This window comes from Babylonia areolata, chromosome 3 (assembly GCF_041734735.1).
Source record: "Babylonia areolata isolate BAREFJ2019XMU chromosome 3, ASM4173473v1, whole genome shotgun sequence".
Lineage (NCBI taxonomy): Eukaryota > Metazoa > Mollusca > Gastropoda > Neogastropoda > Buccinidae > Babylonia > Babylonia areolata.
In genome coordinates, this window is record NC_134878.1 from 47,497,427 (window position 1) to 47,510,844 (window position 13,418).

At 45.6% G+C, this 13,418-nt stretch overlaps 1 protein-coding gene across 1 annotated transcript in view; it reads right to left on the reverse strand.

Annotated features, from left to right (window-relative positions):
* The window catches only part of LOC143280587 (structural maintenance of chromosomes protein 2-like), a 47,294-nt gene that overhangs the window by 12,856 nt on the left and 21,020 nt on the right, over window positions 1-13,418 (reverse strand). The window contains exons 17-19 of the mRNA XM_076585298.1: window positions 13,166-13,290; window positions 10,758-10,951; window positions 9,784-9,927 (exon numbers count right to left, since the gene is read on the reverse strand). Coding sequence (XP_076441413.1) covers window positions 9,784-9,927; window positions 10,758-10,951; window positions 13,166-13,290 — 463 coding nt within the window. The remainder of the gene's footprint in view (window positions 1-9,783; window positions 9,928-10,757; window positions 10,952-13,165; window positions 13,291-13,418) is intronic.

Consider the following 13,418-nt stretch of genomic DNA (forward strand, 5'->3'; position numbering starts at 1 on the left):
GAGAATCTCAACAATTGAGAAATTGGCATATGATTTTGACATTCTATGTCTCCAAGAGACCAGGACAAGTGCAGACAGACCAATACATTTTGAGAATTTCAGTCTTTCAAAGGAATGAAGGAAGAGGGGCAGCAATCATACTGAACAAAAACCTAAAAAACAAAGTTTCCACCATAAATCTAGAGAAATGGTGTAGCAACTCATGTGAATTAGTGGGGGTGCGTCTTGAAAAACCTGACGGAGTTCACAAAAGCATCGTGCTCATCAATGCCTATGTTCACCCAGGAACCTGCACAACAAAAGAGGATTGGGCCTTTTTAGAGGAAATAGAGAACAAACTTGGAGACTCTGTCATTATCTGTGGAGACCTTAATGCAAGATCGAAGTTATGGGACCAGCGGAACACCAACCCACAAGGACTCGCACTTGAAGGAATGATAGGGGAAATTCTTCTCAGCCCTTTAACAACCACATCCCCAACTCGCCTTGGAACAAGACAAGGGGACAGTGACAGTGTGATCGACATCGCTCTAACATCTCCAAAATTCAGAGCAGAAATGAATGCAGAGACGCTTCCATACCAAGGCAGCGACCACCTCCCGGTAGCTTTCAGTCTACAGAAACTGTCAGATAAACCCTGTATGAAACTGCATGATCCATTTCAGTATGAAACCAAAAAGACAACCGTCATCGAAAAATTAAGACGCAGAAGAAACAAAAGAACGGCACTGAACAGGATGCAAACTATTCAGCCCCCATGGTGGAATACCGACACAGAAAGAGCCTGGATAGAAAAACATGCGGCTGTCAAACTTTGGCAAAAAGAAAAAACAAAACCATCTCCAAAGATATTGAAACAAAAATGAAAGAAAAAACTGAACAGTTTGAAGTCATTGCTCAAGAGGCCAAAAATGACAAGTGGAAACAGTTTTGCGAGGCACTCAGTTATGACACAACATTGACAGAGTTCTGGCAATTTTATCGTCGCATGGAAGGAAAAACGTGCACAATAACCACCCCAGACATGTTAGACACTGACGGAACCAAGCTTAAGACAAATGAAGAAAAAGGATCTGCCTTGCTCAAACGTTTCATACAACAGAGTGATCAAAGAAACTTAGATGAGAAAAAGAAATATATTGAGGAGTTAAACCAAACCCTTATGCAGACTGGACCAGATGATGACTTGACAATGGATGATCTAAACGAGGCAATAGCTAAATGCAAGAAAGAATCGGCTCCTGGCCCAGACAAAGTTCGCTACTCAGACATCAAGGAGCTATCGGAAGAAGACAGAAGCAAACTTTTCAATCTATATCAAAACAGTTTCCACAATGGACAGGTGCCGGAGGACTGGACACACAGCTTCTTAAAACCCATACCAAAACCAGGAAAGGACCATCGTCAGGTAAGCGGCTACCGGATCCTAACCATGCAAAACATTGCTGGAAAGCTCATGGAACGCATGATAGCCAGGAAACTTGCAAGGGATCTTGAACACAGGCACATTCTCCCTTCAAATCAAGGTGGTTACAGAACAGGCAAGTCCACATGGGAAAATGCAGCTGCTTTTGCATATGAGGTGTATGAAGGATTTCAAAGAAAAGAAGAAACACTAGCAGTAGCAATTGACCTTGAAGATGCCTACAATAAAGTCCAGTTTGCGCACCTCATGGAGCTGCTACTAAGTTATGGAGTAAGTTTGACACTGACAAGATGGATAGCAGCAGCGCTTCAGGAAAGAACCGTCGTCCTACGCCTCGGAGATTGGATGTCTGCACCTTCTAAACTATCTATGGGACTGCCACAAGGGTCTCCGCTCTCTCCTGTCCTCTACAATGTCTACACGAAGGGCCTTGCAGACTTAAACAACAATGGAATTGCTCGGGTGCTTACCCTTGCGGATGATGGCCTGGTCTTCAAAACTTCGAAAGATGCTCAGGAGAGAACTAAAGCCGTCCAGAAACAACTAAACAATATTGCTCAATGGTGCAAAGACACAGGATCTTCCATCAATCCAGCGAAAGCCCAAACGTTGCTGTGCACCCTCAACAACAAAACCGCGAGCAAATCACCACCTTCTGTGTCATTCGATGGGATTCAAATTGAGAAAACTGAATGCCTACGCTACCTAGGAATACACTTCGACGGGATGCTGACCTTCAGAAAACATACGGAAAATACTGTTCTCAAATGCAAAAAGGGCCTTTCAGTCTTAAAAGCAATGGCAACCAAAGGAATTGAACAACGCCACCTCTTCCTGCTATACCAATCACTCGTCCTCAGTGTGATCGACTACGGACTTGGGCTAACAACACCGTCTCAAAGCAACCTCCTAAAATTAGAAAGAGTACAAAATGAAGCTATGAGGCTGATCCTTGGAACAACAAAAGACACGCCCACAGAAACCATGCGATACTTGCTTGACCTTCCTTCAGTGCAGGCCAGAAACAAGTTAGAACAGGTCAAGACCTACTTCAAAGCATTAGAAAACCCTCAAAACCCACTGCATGATGCAGTCAAAGAACCAAAAGGCAGCCATCTAGGACGAGGAAGATCATGGATGGGACAAGCAGAAGACACAATCCAGCTAGTATGCCGACTACAAGACCTGAAAGAAACAAAAGAATGGGAGAAAAACCCCAAAAACCTCAACCATCTATTCAACACAGTCATTTCACCCACTCTAGGAAGACATTGTCGGGAATGGCCAGAGGGCAAAACTGATGCGGAAGTGAAGCTACTCATAGAAGAAAACAGTAAAGAAGAGGACATCATCATATACACAGATGGCTCAGTCACCAAAGACCAGTCTGGTTGGGGATTCACTGCGAAACAAAATGGGAAAACAATTTGGGAAGAGAATGCTGCCTACAAAGTCACAACCTCCAGCCTAACGATGGAAGTTGAAGCTGCGACACATGCCCTCCAGTGGCTATCGTCCATCCATACGCCCGGAAACCAACATGCCATGATTCTAACCGACTCAATGAACCTCATACAGAAATTTGAAAACGGAATGGGAAGCCCAGAGTGGCATAAGGCAATGCGCAACTTTCAGATTAAAAAACTCACATGGTCATACTGCCCAGGACATGCAGGTGTTAAGGGAAATGAGCGAGCTGACAGACTTGCTGGTAACGCAACACCAACGAGCGGCCTACATCTAGGAAAATCGGAAATCCTCAGAAAAATCAAAGAATACCAAAAAGAACAGGTACAAGGCCATCACACCATCGATCGCCTCAAAGAAATAAAAGCAGAGAGAGGGAGCGGCCGCAAGTCTAACATGAAAGGTGGTGGTGGTGTGTCCATCGAGATCGATGATGACCATCGTTGTCATCCGGATGGGGGATGGGGGATGGGGGGAGGGTGGTGGTGGGGTGGGGGGAAGGATGCTCATGAATCTATCTGTGAGTGCGCAGATGGCTGAATAGTCCAATCTGCGCACGAAATGTCCGCTGACAGTTGGGGCAGACAAAGACAGGCATATCATTGTCAGGGAGCTTGTTTGCCCGTGACTTTCTGGCCTGCCTCTTCTGAACAGCTGCAGCAGTCCTGTTGGCCTCGCACAACCTGGCGCCTTTGTGCACAGCAGCGCGCCATTTGTCACGGTCCACTGCAGATTCCTCCCAGGAGTCAGGGTTGATATCAAACGCTTTCAGAGAGACTTTCAGAGTATCTCTGAAGCGCTTCTTCTGACCTCCGTGTGATCTCTTCCCTTGTTGCAGCTCGCCATAGAAGAGCCTTTTGGGCAGCCGATGGTCTGGCATGCGCGCCACGTGTCCAGCCCAGCGAAGCTGGGACTGCATCAGGATGGTGAAGATGCTGGGAAGGGTGGCTTTTGCGAGCACCTCTGTGTCAGGGGTCTTGTCTTGCCACTTGATGTTCAGTAGCTTCCTGAGGCATGTTGTGTGGAAGTGGTTCAGCTTCTTGGCATGTCGTTGGTACACTGTCCAAGTTTCGCAGGCGTACAGTAGTGTGGGGAGAACTACTGCTCTGTAGACCTTTAGCTTGGTCTCAAGACTAATGCCTCTTCTGTTCCAGACATTTGCATTGAGTCTACCAAAAGCTGCGCTTGCTCTTGCAATCCTGACGTTCACTTCATCGTCGATTGTCACATTTCGTGACAGTGTGCTGCCAAGGTATGTGAACCGCTCCACCGCACTGAGTCTCTGACCGTTGACTGTGATGTTGGGCTCAACGTAGGGTTTCCCTGGGGCTGGCTGATGGAGAACTTCAGTTTTCCTCGTGCTGATGGTAAGGCCGAAGTTCCTGCTGGCAGTGGCAAACTTGTCGACGCTGAGTTGCATGTCAGCTTCAGATCCAGCGTTGAGGGCACAATCATCAGCAAACAAAAAGTCTCTGATGATGTCTGTCATGACCTTCGTTTTTGCTTGAAGCCTTCTGAGGTTAAACAGCTTGCCATCTGTTCGGTACTTTAGGCCGATTCCAACATCGCCATCTCTGAAGGCATCAGTAAGCATTGCAGAGAACATGAGGCTGAACAGCATTGGAGCCAGGACGCAGCCTTGCTTGACACCATTTGTGACAGCAAAAGGAGCAGATGTTTCACCATTGTCCTGGACTCGAGCCTGCATGCCTTCATGGAATTGGCTGACCAAGGAAATAAATTTCCGAGGGCATCCGTACTTGGCCATGATCTTCCACAGTCCCTCTCTACTCACGGTGTCGAAGGCCTTAGTGAGGTCGATATAGGTGGAGAACAGATCAGCATTTTGCTCCTGACATTTCTCTTGCAGCTGCCTTGCAGCAAACACCATGTCAGTGGTTCCGCGCTCTTTCCGGAATCCACATTGGCTCTCAGGCAAATGACCTTGGTCAAGGTGTGCTGTGAGGCGGTTAAGTAGGATCCTGGCAAGTATCTTGCCTGCGATGGAGAGCAAGGAAATGCCCCGATGGTTATCACAGGCTTGCCGGTTTCCCTTTCGCTTGTACAAGTGAATGATAGATGCATCTTTGAAATCCTGGGGGATCGTCTCTTCTTTCCACATGAGTGAGTACAGCTGATGAAGCTTCTCAGTCAGCACAGTGCCTCCATCCTTGTAGACCTCTGCTGGTATGGAGTCTGAGCCAGGTGCTTTGCCACTGGATAGCAGACGGATTGCTTTCTGGGTCTCAAGAAGTGTTGGCGGATCGTCCAGTGCTTCGTTGGTGGGGACTTGTGGGAGACGGTCTATGGCTTCATCATTTATGGAGGAAGGGCGATTTAAGACACTGTTGAAGTGCTCAGCCCATCGTTCGAGAATGTTCTCCTTCTCGGTGATCAAGGTATTCCCATCTGCACTGAGGAGGGGGGATGATCCTGAGGATGTGGGGCCGTAGACTTCTTTTAAGGCATCATAGAACCTCTTCATATCGTGCCTGTCAGCATATCCCTGGATCTCATCAGCTTTGTCACTCAGCCACTTATCCTGCATCTGGCGTAACTTTTGCTGAACAGTCCTGCGGATGTCATTGTATGCATCCTTTTTTGATGTGGACTTTGGGTTGCTCAGGTGGGCTTGATGCAGACGGCGTTTCTCATCCAGAAGCTGCTTGATTTCATCACAGTTTTCATCAAACCAGTCTTTGTGCTTTCTGGTCATGGGTCCCAGGGTCTCTGAAGCTGTACTATAGATCAGCTCACGCAGGGTCCTCCAGTCAGACTCCACATTCTGGTTGTCCAGAGAGGCGGATTCCAGACGATCTTCCAGCAGCTCCACAAAGGACTGTTTGATGGTGATGCTTTTCAGCTTAGCGATGTTGAGCCGTTTTGGAGCCTTCTGGCCTTGGGGGCGTCTCTTGGGTTGGATTCGAATATTCAGCTTTGAGACTACAAGGCGATGGTCTGTCCAACACTCGGCGCCGCACATGGTCTTTGTTACACGTACATCTTGCCTATCCCTTTTCCTGACGATGACATAATCGATGAGATGCCAATGCTTTGAGCGAGGGTGCATCCATGACGTCCTGTTACGGGTAGGGAGGCAGAAAACTGTGTTGGTTATCAGCAGTTCGTGCTCTGCACAGGTCTGAAGCAAAAGCAATCCATTTGGGTTGCAGTGGCCCACACCGTGCTTTCCAATCACTCCATCCCAGGAGATGTAGTCAGAGCCAACTCTAGCATTGAAGTCCCCAAGAATGATGAGCTTGTCTGCTTTAGGGATGGCAGCAATGACAGAGTGAAGGTCCTCGTAGAACTTCGCCTTCACTTCATCCGGGTTGGTCATGGTTGGGGCGTAGGCACTGACAATGGTGAGGTGCTTCTGGCCAGATGCCAGTGGGAGTTTCATGGTCATAAGCCTATCGTTGACTCCCTTTGGGATTCCAGCTAGCTTGCTGACAAGTGCTGTTTTTACTGCAAAACCAACGCCAGCCTCACGTCGCTCTTCGCTTCCTCGTCCACTCCAGAAGAAGGTGTAACCAGATCCCCGTTCACAGAGCTCGCCTTCGCCTGCAAGCCGAGTCTCACTCAAGGCTGCGATGTCGATGTTGTATCTGGCGAGTTCGGATGCAACTAGTGCTGTTCTCCTTTGGGGTCTGTCCGCGTTATCTCTGTCCAGGAGAGTCCTTATGTTCCAAGCACCAATGGTGAGAGGAACGATCCTTGTTTTTTTCTTTTCTTTCTCTTTGTTTCGACCGCTGATGTAGGGTCCCCGCCAGCCGCGGTATGCTGGCCAGGGTGATATGGAGCAGGCAATTTTTAGGGCACCTTTTCTAGCCCCTTCCTCATGCCAGGGAGGTGAGCAGTGCATTCCTAAAGAGGGCTGCTCAGACGCTCAGACGGCTGCCGAGCTCCATCGCTGCTCCTGTCGACGAAGAACGACCCTATGGCCTGAGCCGCCTGCGTGCAGGTCTGCGGCTGCGACTGCCAGTGTACCCACACCTGTCGTTTCGTCGCTCGCCTGTCGCCACAGGACTTGGGGGTGATGAAATGATGAAGGATGAAAGGTCATTTTGGATGACTGATGACTTGCGCGATGAGTTTGTTTAAAGTGAAGAGGAGTTGCGCAACGTCAACCTCACTCTCTCGTCCGGGTCCACCAATTTCCAGTGGCAAGACTAAGTCGAGACGACTGGAGGATGAGCACGGATGCAGTGGATGACCAAGATATCCTTTCGGTGTCTAATCTTGCTCTCTGCACTCCACAGTGCGTTGCTGTAACCGCCTTCCTCTCCGTTGAACCGATAGGTTTCTTCCGCAGATTCTGCCGGATCCAGACTTCGCATACATGGGTAGACACACCCCGGGGGCCAACTGCGTGTGGCATGCACACAGCACAGTGGAGCTAGATGGCCGTCGGTGGCTCTCCTGAGCCGACGCCCTTTTATGGATCTCCATAAGGGTGTCTAGCCACCCGCCTCACCATTCCCAGAAGGTGTTGTACTGCACTGTATGGTATTGTGCTGTACTGTGCTGTACTGTACTGTGTTGTACTGTACTGTATTGTATTGTGCTGTACTGTGCTGTACTGTACTGTGTTGTACTGCACTGTATGGTATTGTGCTGTACTGTACTGTGTTGTACTGTACTCTGTTGACAGTCAGGTCAGGTCATTAGATCTGCTACTGGTAACCTGTAATCCAGTACAACCTGTTCAGGGTCGGGTTGCCGACGACTAAACCGGCACTCCCACCGCTCCCAACATGAAAGGTAGAGCACGATGCTTTGCAAATCAAACAAATATCGGCATCATTTCCAAACCAACATTGCGCAAATTTCTTCAAAACGGAACAGAGTCTCTGTGGGCCTTTCCAAATACAATAGACTGAGCAACACACTAGACGCCACGTTTTTGGCATCAGAGATCTTTTCCCATCCCTCTTGCGGCCAGTCAGTGGCAGCCTCTGTGCGTGTGTGTTTGTGTGGATGTGTGGGTCTGTGCTTTTGAGTGCGTTTGTGAATGCGCGAGAGTGTAAGTGTACACAAGTGTCAGGAGAGATCTGTGTACGTGTGTGTGTGTGTGTGTGTGTGTGAGGAGGTGGGAGTGCGGGGGGAGGTGGGGTAGAGGATGAGGTATGTGAGTATATGCATGCCTACACTGTGGGAGCAACAGGATATTGGAACATATATATATATATATATATATATATATATATATGTATGTATATATCTTTGTATATATGTGTGTGGGGTTGGGGGTGGGAGATATGGGCGTATGTGTGTGTGCTTGTACAAGTAAGTGTTCATCTCTGTGAGTGTGTGTTTGTGTGTGTGTGTGTGTGCCGTGGAAGCTGCGATACGTAGACTAGAAATGAGTGTGTGGAGGAGGGGGGTAGAGGAGGTGCAAGGTAATGTGTGTGTGTGTGTGTGTGTGTGTTGGAGCTCATGTACGTTTATATGTATTTGACTGTGCTTTCATATCTGTGAAACTGCATGTTTGGTGCATTTCTGTTGTGCATGTGTGGGTGTGTGTGTGAATGTGTGTCTTCATGTTTTACATTTATTCGCTTATTTATCACCATTGTTGTCTTTTTTTTTTTGTCTTTTTTTTTATCATTTTAGTATTACTATTATTATTACTACTACCTTTTTCTATATTATAATTATTATTCATTTATTTATTTATTTATGTAAGCTTATCTATTATTTATTCCCCCGGTTTTTTTTTTGTTGTTTTTTTTGTTTTGTTTTTTTTTTTTTTTGTTTTTTTTTGTTTGTTTGTTTTTTTTCTCAAGGCCTGACTAAGCGCGTTGGGTTACGCTGCTGGTCAGGCATCTGCTTGGCAGATGTGGTGTAGCGTATATGGTTTGTCCGAACGCAGTGACGCCTCCTTGAGCAACTGAAACTGAAACTTATCCTTCGTCCTGGGCAACACGGAAATGCTCTTCTTTTGCATATCTTCTTCTTTTGTCCATAGGAAAAGAGAGGGCGCTGCATCGGCACACAGAAGGGAGGCAATATGCTTACTAAGGGAGGTCACAAGCTGCACCTACTTTTGATCTCTATGCATGGGTATGGTAGTCGTTTCCATGAGACAGGAATCAAACCCCTGCTGGAGTCTGCCCCAGTGGGTAATGGCATAGTATTTGAAATTAGAATTAATATCAACAGTGCTGCAGGGGTTTTTTTTGGTTGTTGTTATTGTTTTTATCCTATTTCTTTAAAATCATTAACCTATATAGACTATACAAAGCTGAGACAAAGATATGTAGCAGAAATGATCATGCAACTTTCACAGATCAAAGAAGTTGTTGATAACACACTTATTAATTCAACCAAAACCTTGGAAAAGAAACAGTGTTACAGTTGATGAAATTTATCTGTGGATTAGGTTTGAAGCCTCTTTTGTTTTGAAACAGAAAAAAAAACGCCATTACTGAGAGAACAGATTCTTTTTTTTCAAATATCGACACCTAAATCAAAACATTCACATGATATTTAAAACTGAGAGAACAGATTCAAATATCAACACCTGAATCAAAACAGTCACATGAGAGAAACGTATGATAAAGGCCTTTGACGCACAAGCCAAAGACAGACAATCGACACACTCATACAAACTCAGTACATACACACAAACACATACTAATACACTCACTACAATGACACAATGCAACACACACACACACAAACACGCAAATAAACACACACATACTAATAATACACACACTGCCTTGACAAAATGCAACCCACACCAAGTACACACACACACACATTTACACACAGACACACACTAACACAAACACTACAACAACACAATGCAACACACACACACACACACACACACACAAATAACCACCACCACCACCACCACCACCGCCAACACAGACAAATACCTTGCTCTGAATGGCAGCCTCCTGAAGCTGACTGAGAGTGTCCTTGGCCCTCTGTATGGCTTCCTCCACAGACTCCAGCTGTGTGCTGTAGTTGCCTGCCTCCTTTCCCAGCTCCTCTAGGTCCAGGCGGATGGAATCCTCTTCCTGAACCCCGAAAAAACAAAAAACAAAAAAAACAAAAAAAAACATGCTGGGCACATTAGCAATGGCATCTGTGCATTGTTGGCTGTTTTTTTTCTCCAAGTCTGATGGCTGTGGCATCCTTGAAATGATTGCAGTTATGCAAGATGTTGGGTCTCACATGCAAATCAGTCTTTTTTTCCTTAAAAAAGAACAAAATAATTTCCAAAATATGTGTGAGTAAACCTTTTTGTGTTGATATATTTATAAAACATACAGCAAAACAAAGTCCATGGTCAAAGGGGCAATGCTAAAAAAAAACCTATATATATACAGGGAACCACTGGAAAAACACAAATACTGATTATTGCTAAGAAAAGTTTGAATTTGGAGTATACACGCAACCAGCATGACTACACACATACAGATCTACTCACATACCTACTCACATGCCTGCCTACCCACAGAGACACATAGACATACAAACACATATAGTTGATATGCATACACCTAATTTCCCTCCTGTAACACCTCGATTATTACACACCACCATCTCTTCAAACTTTTTAGAACAGACTTTTTTCATCTCCTCTAAAACATACATTAACACTTTCCTACACTAATATTAACAAGCATTCTCCCTCTTTCACCCACTACCTCTCTTCTTTCAATCTACCAGTAATAACACTTCTTGTGAAAAGACGTCAAGCTGAAGATCTCACACACACACACACACACACACACACACGCATGCACACACAAAAATATGCATGCACATAGAGACATGCACGCACACAGACACATACACAGACTGACGCACATACACATGGACACACAAACAGTTCCACACATACCTGGACCATATCCCGAGCCTTCTTGCTGGAAGCTTCCATCCTCTTCTTGGTGGCAGTGATCTCCTTCTCTGCCTCCTTCAGCTCCCGCTCACGCACAGCGCTGGCGTTCTTCATCTTCTCCTCCAGATCCTTGGCCTTCTTGGCCGCTTTCTCCTGCACCGTCTTGGCCTCTGCCAGGATGGTCTTTTGGTCATCTGCCACAAACATTTATGATATAGCTGTTAATGCGTGTACATACGAAACAATTAGGCAACAGTCTTACTGTAGTACTGTACATGTTGCTTCACTTCTGTTTGACTTCTCACAGAATGTCTGCCGTTGCTGTTGTGTTTCTGTTGCCATGAACATTGTCCTCCTAAGTCTAGCACCCTTCAAAACCATTATCCCACCACCACAAAATCTCATCTTGCGCGAGCCTTACTTTTTAGTTCATATCAAATCAGTTTCTGTGGTTTCATACACAGAGCAGACGACAAAGTGTTATTTATAATACTTAACACACATAATATTATGCATTATACATGTACATGTCTGGTAAAATGTACCTTTTTTGTCTGCTACATTAAATGCTGAATGTATGTGAACTAAATGAAACAAAGCACAAAATTTATGTCCATATCTTGTATGTTCTGACTAGTCTTTAATTTTCACTTGCCATGGCAAGAAATTATTTTCCTAAATCAATCATTAAACATGTACTTGATGAAACTTTGCAACTTTGTTACCAGTCTCGAAACCTGTTGTAAAGGGAGCACCACCAGTGGCTTGAAAGCTGTATGAATCGTTTCATGGTACTCGTAGTCCTTTTTTTTCTCTAAGTGTTCACGTTTTTTTCCAAACAGAAGTGTGGAAGAGTTGAATGCACAGCATGCAATATGATTTATCCTGTGTAAGACAGTTTGTTCAACACACAACATATTTTTATGTTCCCAACTGAAATCTGACATGGAATTTTATCAACCCTTTTGCTGCCGCATGCAACTTTAGTCGGCATCGAGAGGTCATGTTAAAAGGACCATTTTTCACATCATAACAAAGCTTGGCAGCCAGTTTCCCACACAACAGAACAATGACTAACCTTTGCCCCTTGACTAAGTTTGAAGCGAACAATCAACAACCGAAGCCTGTGACTGAGAGCATCGAGTCTTAAATATCAGAGCGTCTTTCCAGATAGAAACTTGGCAGCGAGAATCGAATACTGAAAGCTGTGGTATACTTCATTATACCTAAACTAGGCAAACCAGTTTCACTTTTATGTCTTGATTTTAATAACAGCGGTAGCCTAAATCAAATCAAATTATGATGCTTAGAGCCTCACCTACCACTAAGGCCAAGCGGTAACCTAGTGGCACTGTGGCACAGCAAGGAAACAAGTGTCCCATTTACAGACCAGGAGTATGACTCTCTTTGACTGGTAGCCTGGGTGCTAGTCTTTTGGGTTAGAGTGAGTTACTTAGACACTAAACCGAAGCCCTGAGAGCTGCATGTACTTAGAACACATAAAAGAACCCACAGCAACAAAAGGACTGTCCCTGGCAAAAATTCTGTAGAAAAATCAACTTTGATTAATAAAACAAATACACTTTCAGACAGGAAAAAAGAAAGTAAAAAAAAAAAAATAAAATAAAGGTGACACTGCACTGTAGCGATACGCTCTCCCCTAGGGAGGCGCAGACCTAATTACACACAGAGAAACCCTAGGGGGGGAAGCAGACTGAAATTTCACACACGGAGAAGCAGACCAAATTTCATAGAGAAATCCTAGGGGCAAGCAGACCAAATTTCACACAGAGAAATCCCAGGGGGAAGCAGACCGAATTTCACAAAGGGGGAAGCAGACCGAATTTCACACAGGGGGAAGCAGACCGAATTTCACACAGAGAAACTCTTGGAGGGGAAACAGACCGAATTTCACAAAGAGAAACCATAGGGAGAAGCAGACCTAATTTCACACAGGGGGAAGCAGAAATTAATTTCACACAGGGGGAAGCAGACCTAATTTCACACAGGGGAAGCAGACCGAATTTCACACAGAGAAACTCTTGGAGGGGAAGCAGACCGAATTTCACACAGAGAAACCCTAGGGAGAAGCAGACCTAATTTCACACAGGGGGAAGCAGACTGAATTTCACACAGAGAAACCCTAGGGAGAAGCAGACCTAATTTCACACAGGGGGAAGCAGACTGAATTTCAAACAGAGAAACCCTAAGGGGAAACAGACCCAATTTCACACAGGGGAAGAAGACCCAATTTCACACAGGAGGAAGCAGACCCAATTTCAAACAAGAGAAACCCTAAGGGGAAGCAGACCCAATTTTACACAAGGGGAAGAAGACAGAATTTCACTCAACAGAAGAGTGACAAACTATGCGTGGATGTAAGTACATTGCACAGGAGGCATCCTTACCAATGGACTTTTGCAGGGAGTTGATCTCCTCCAGCTGCTGGTGGTGGGAGCTCTGCTCCAGGCGAGTCTTCAACAGCTCTGCCTCCTGGCACTTCAGGTCGTACTGCTGCTTCACCTGCTCATACCTGTGGCACAACAGGTGAGGCATTAGTACTGTCACTGTTGCCTCCTTCTTTGTGGGTTGCGACTCAAACAGTTTCCACAAGTGATCTTTTACACACTTGACTGTTTTTACCCCTGCCATGTCAGTCAT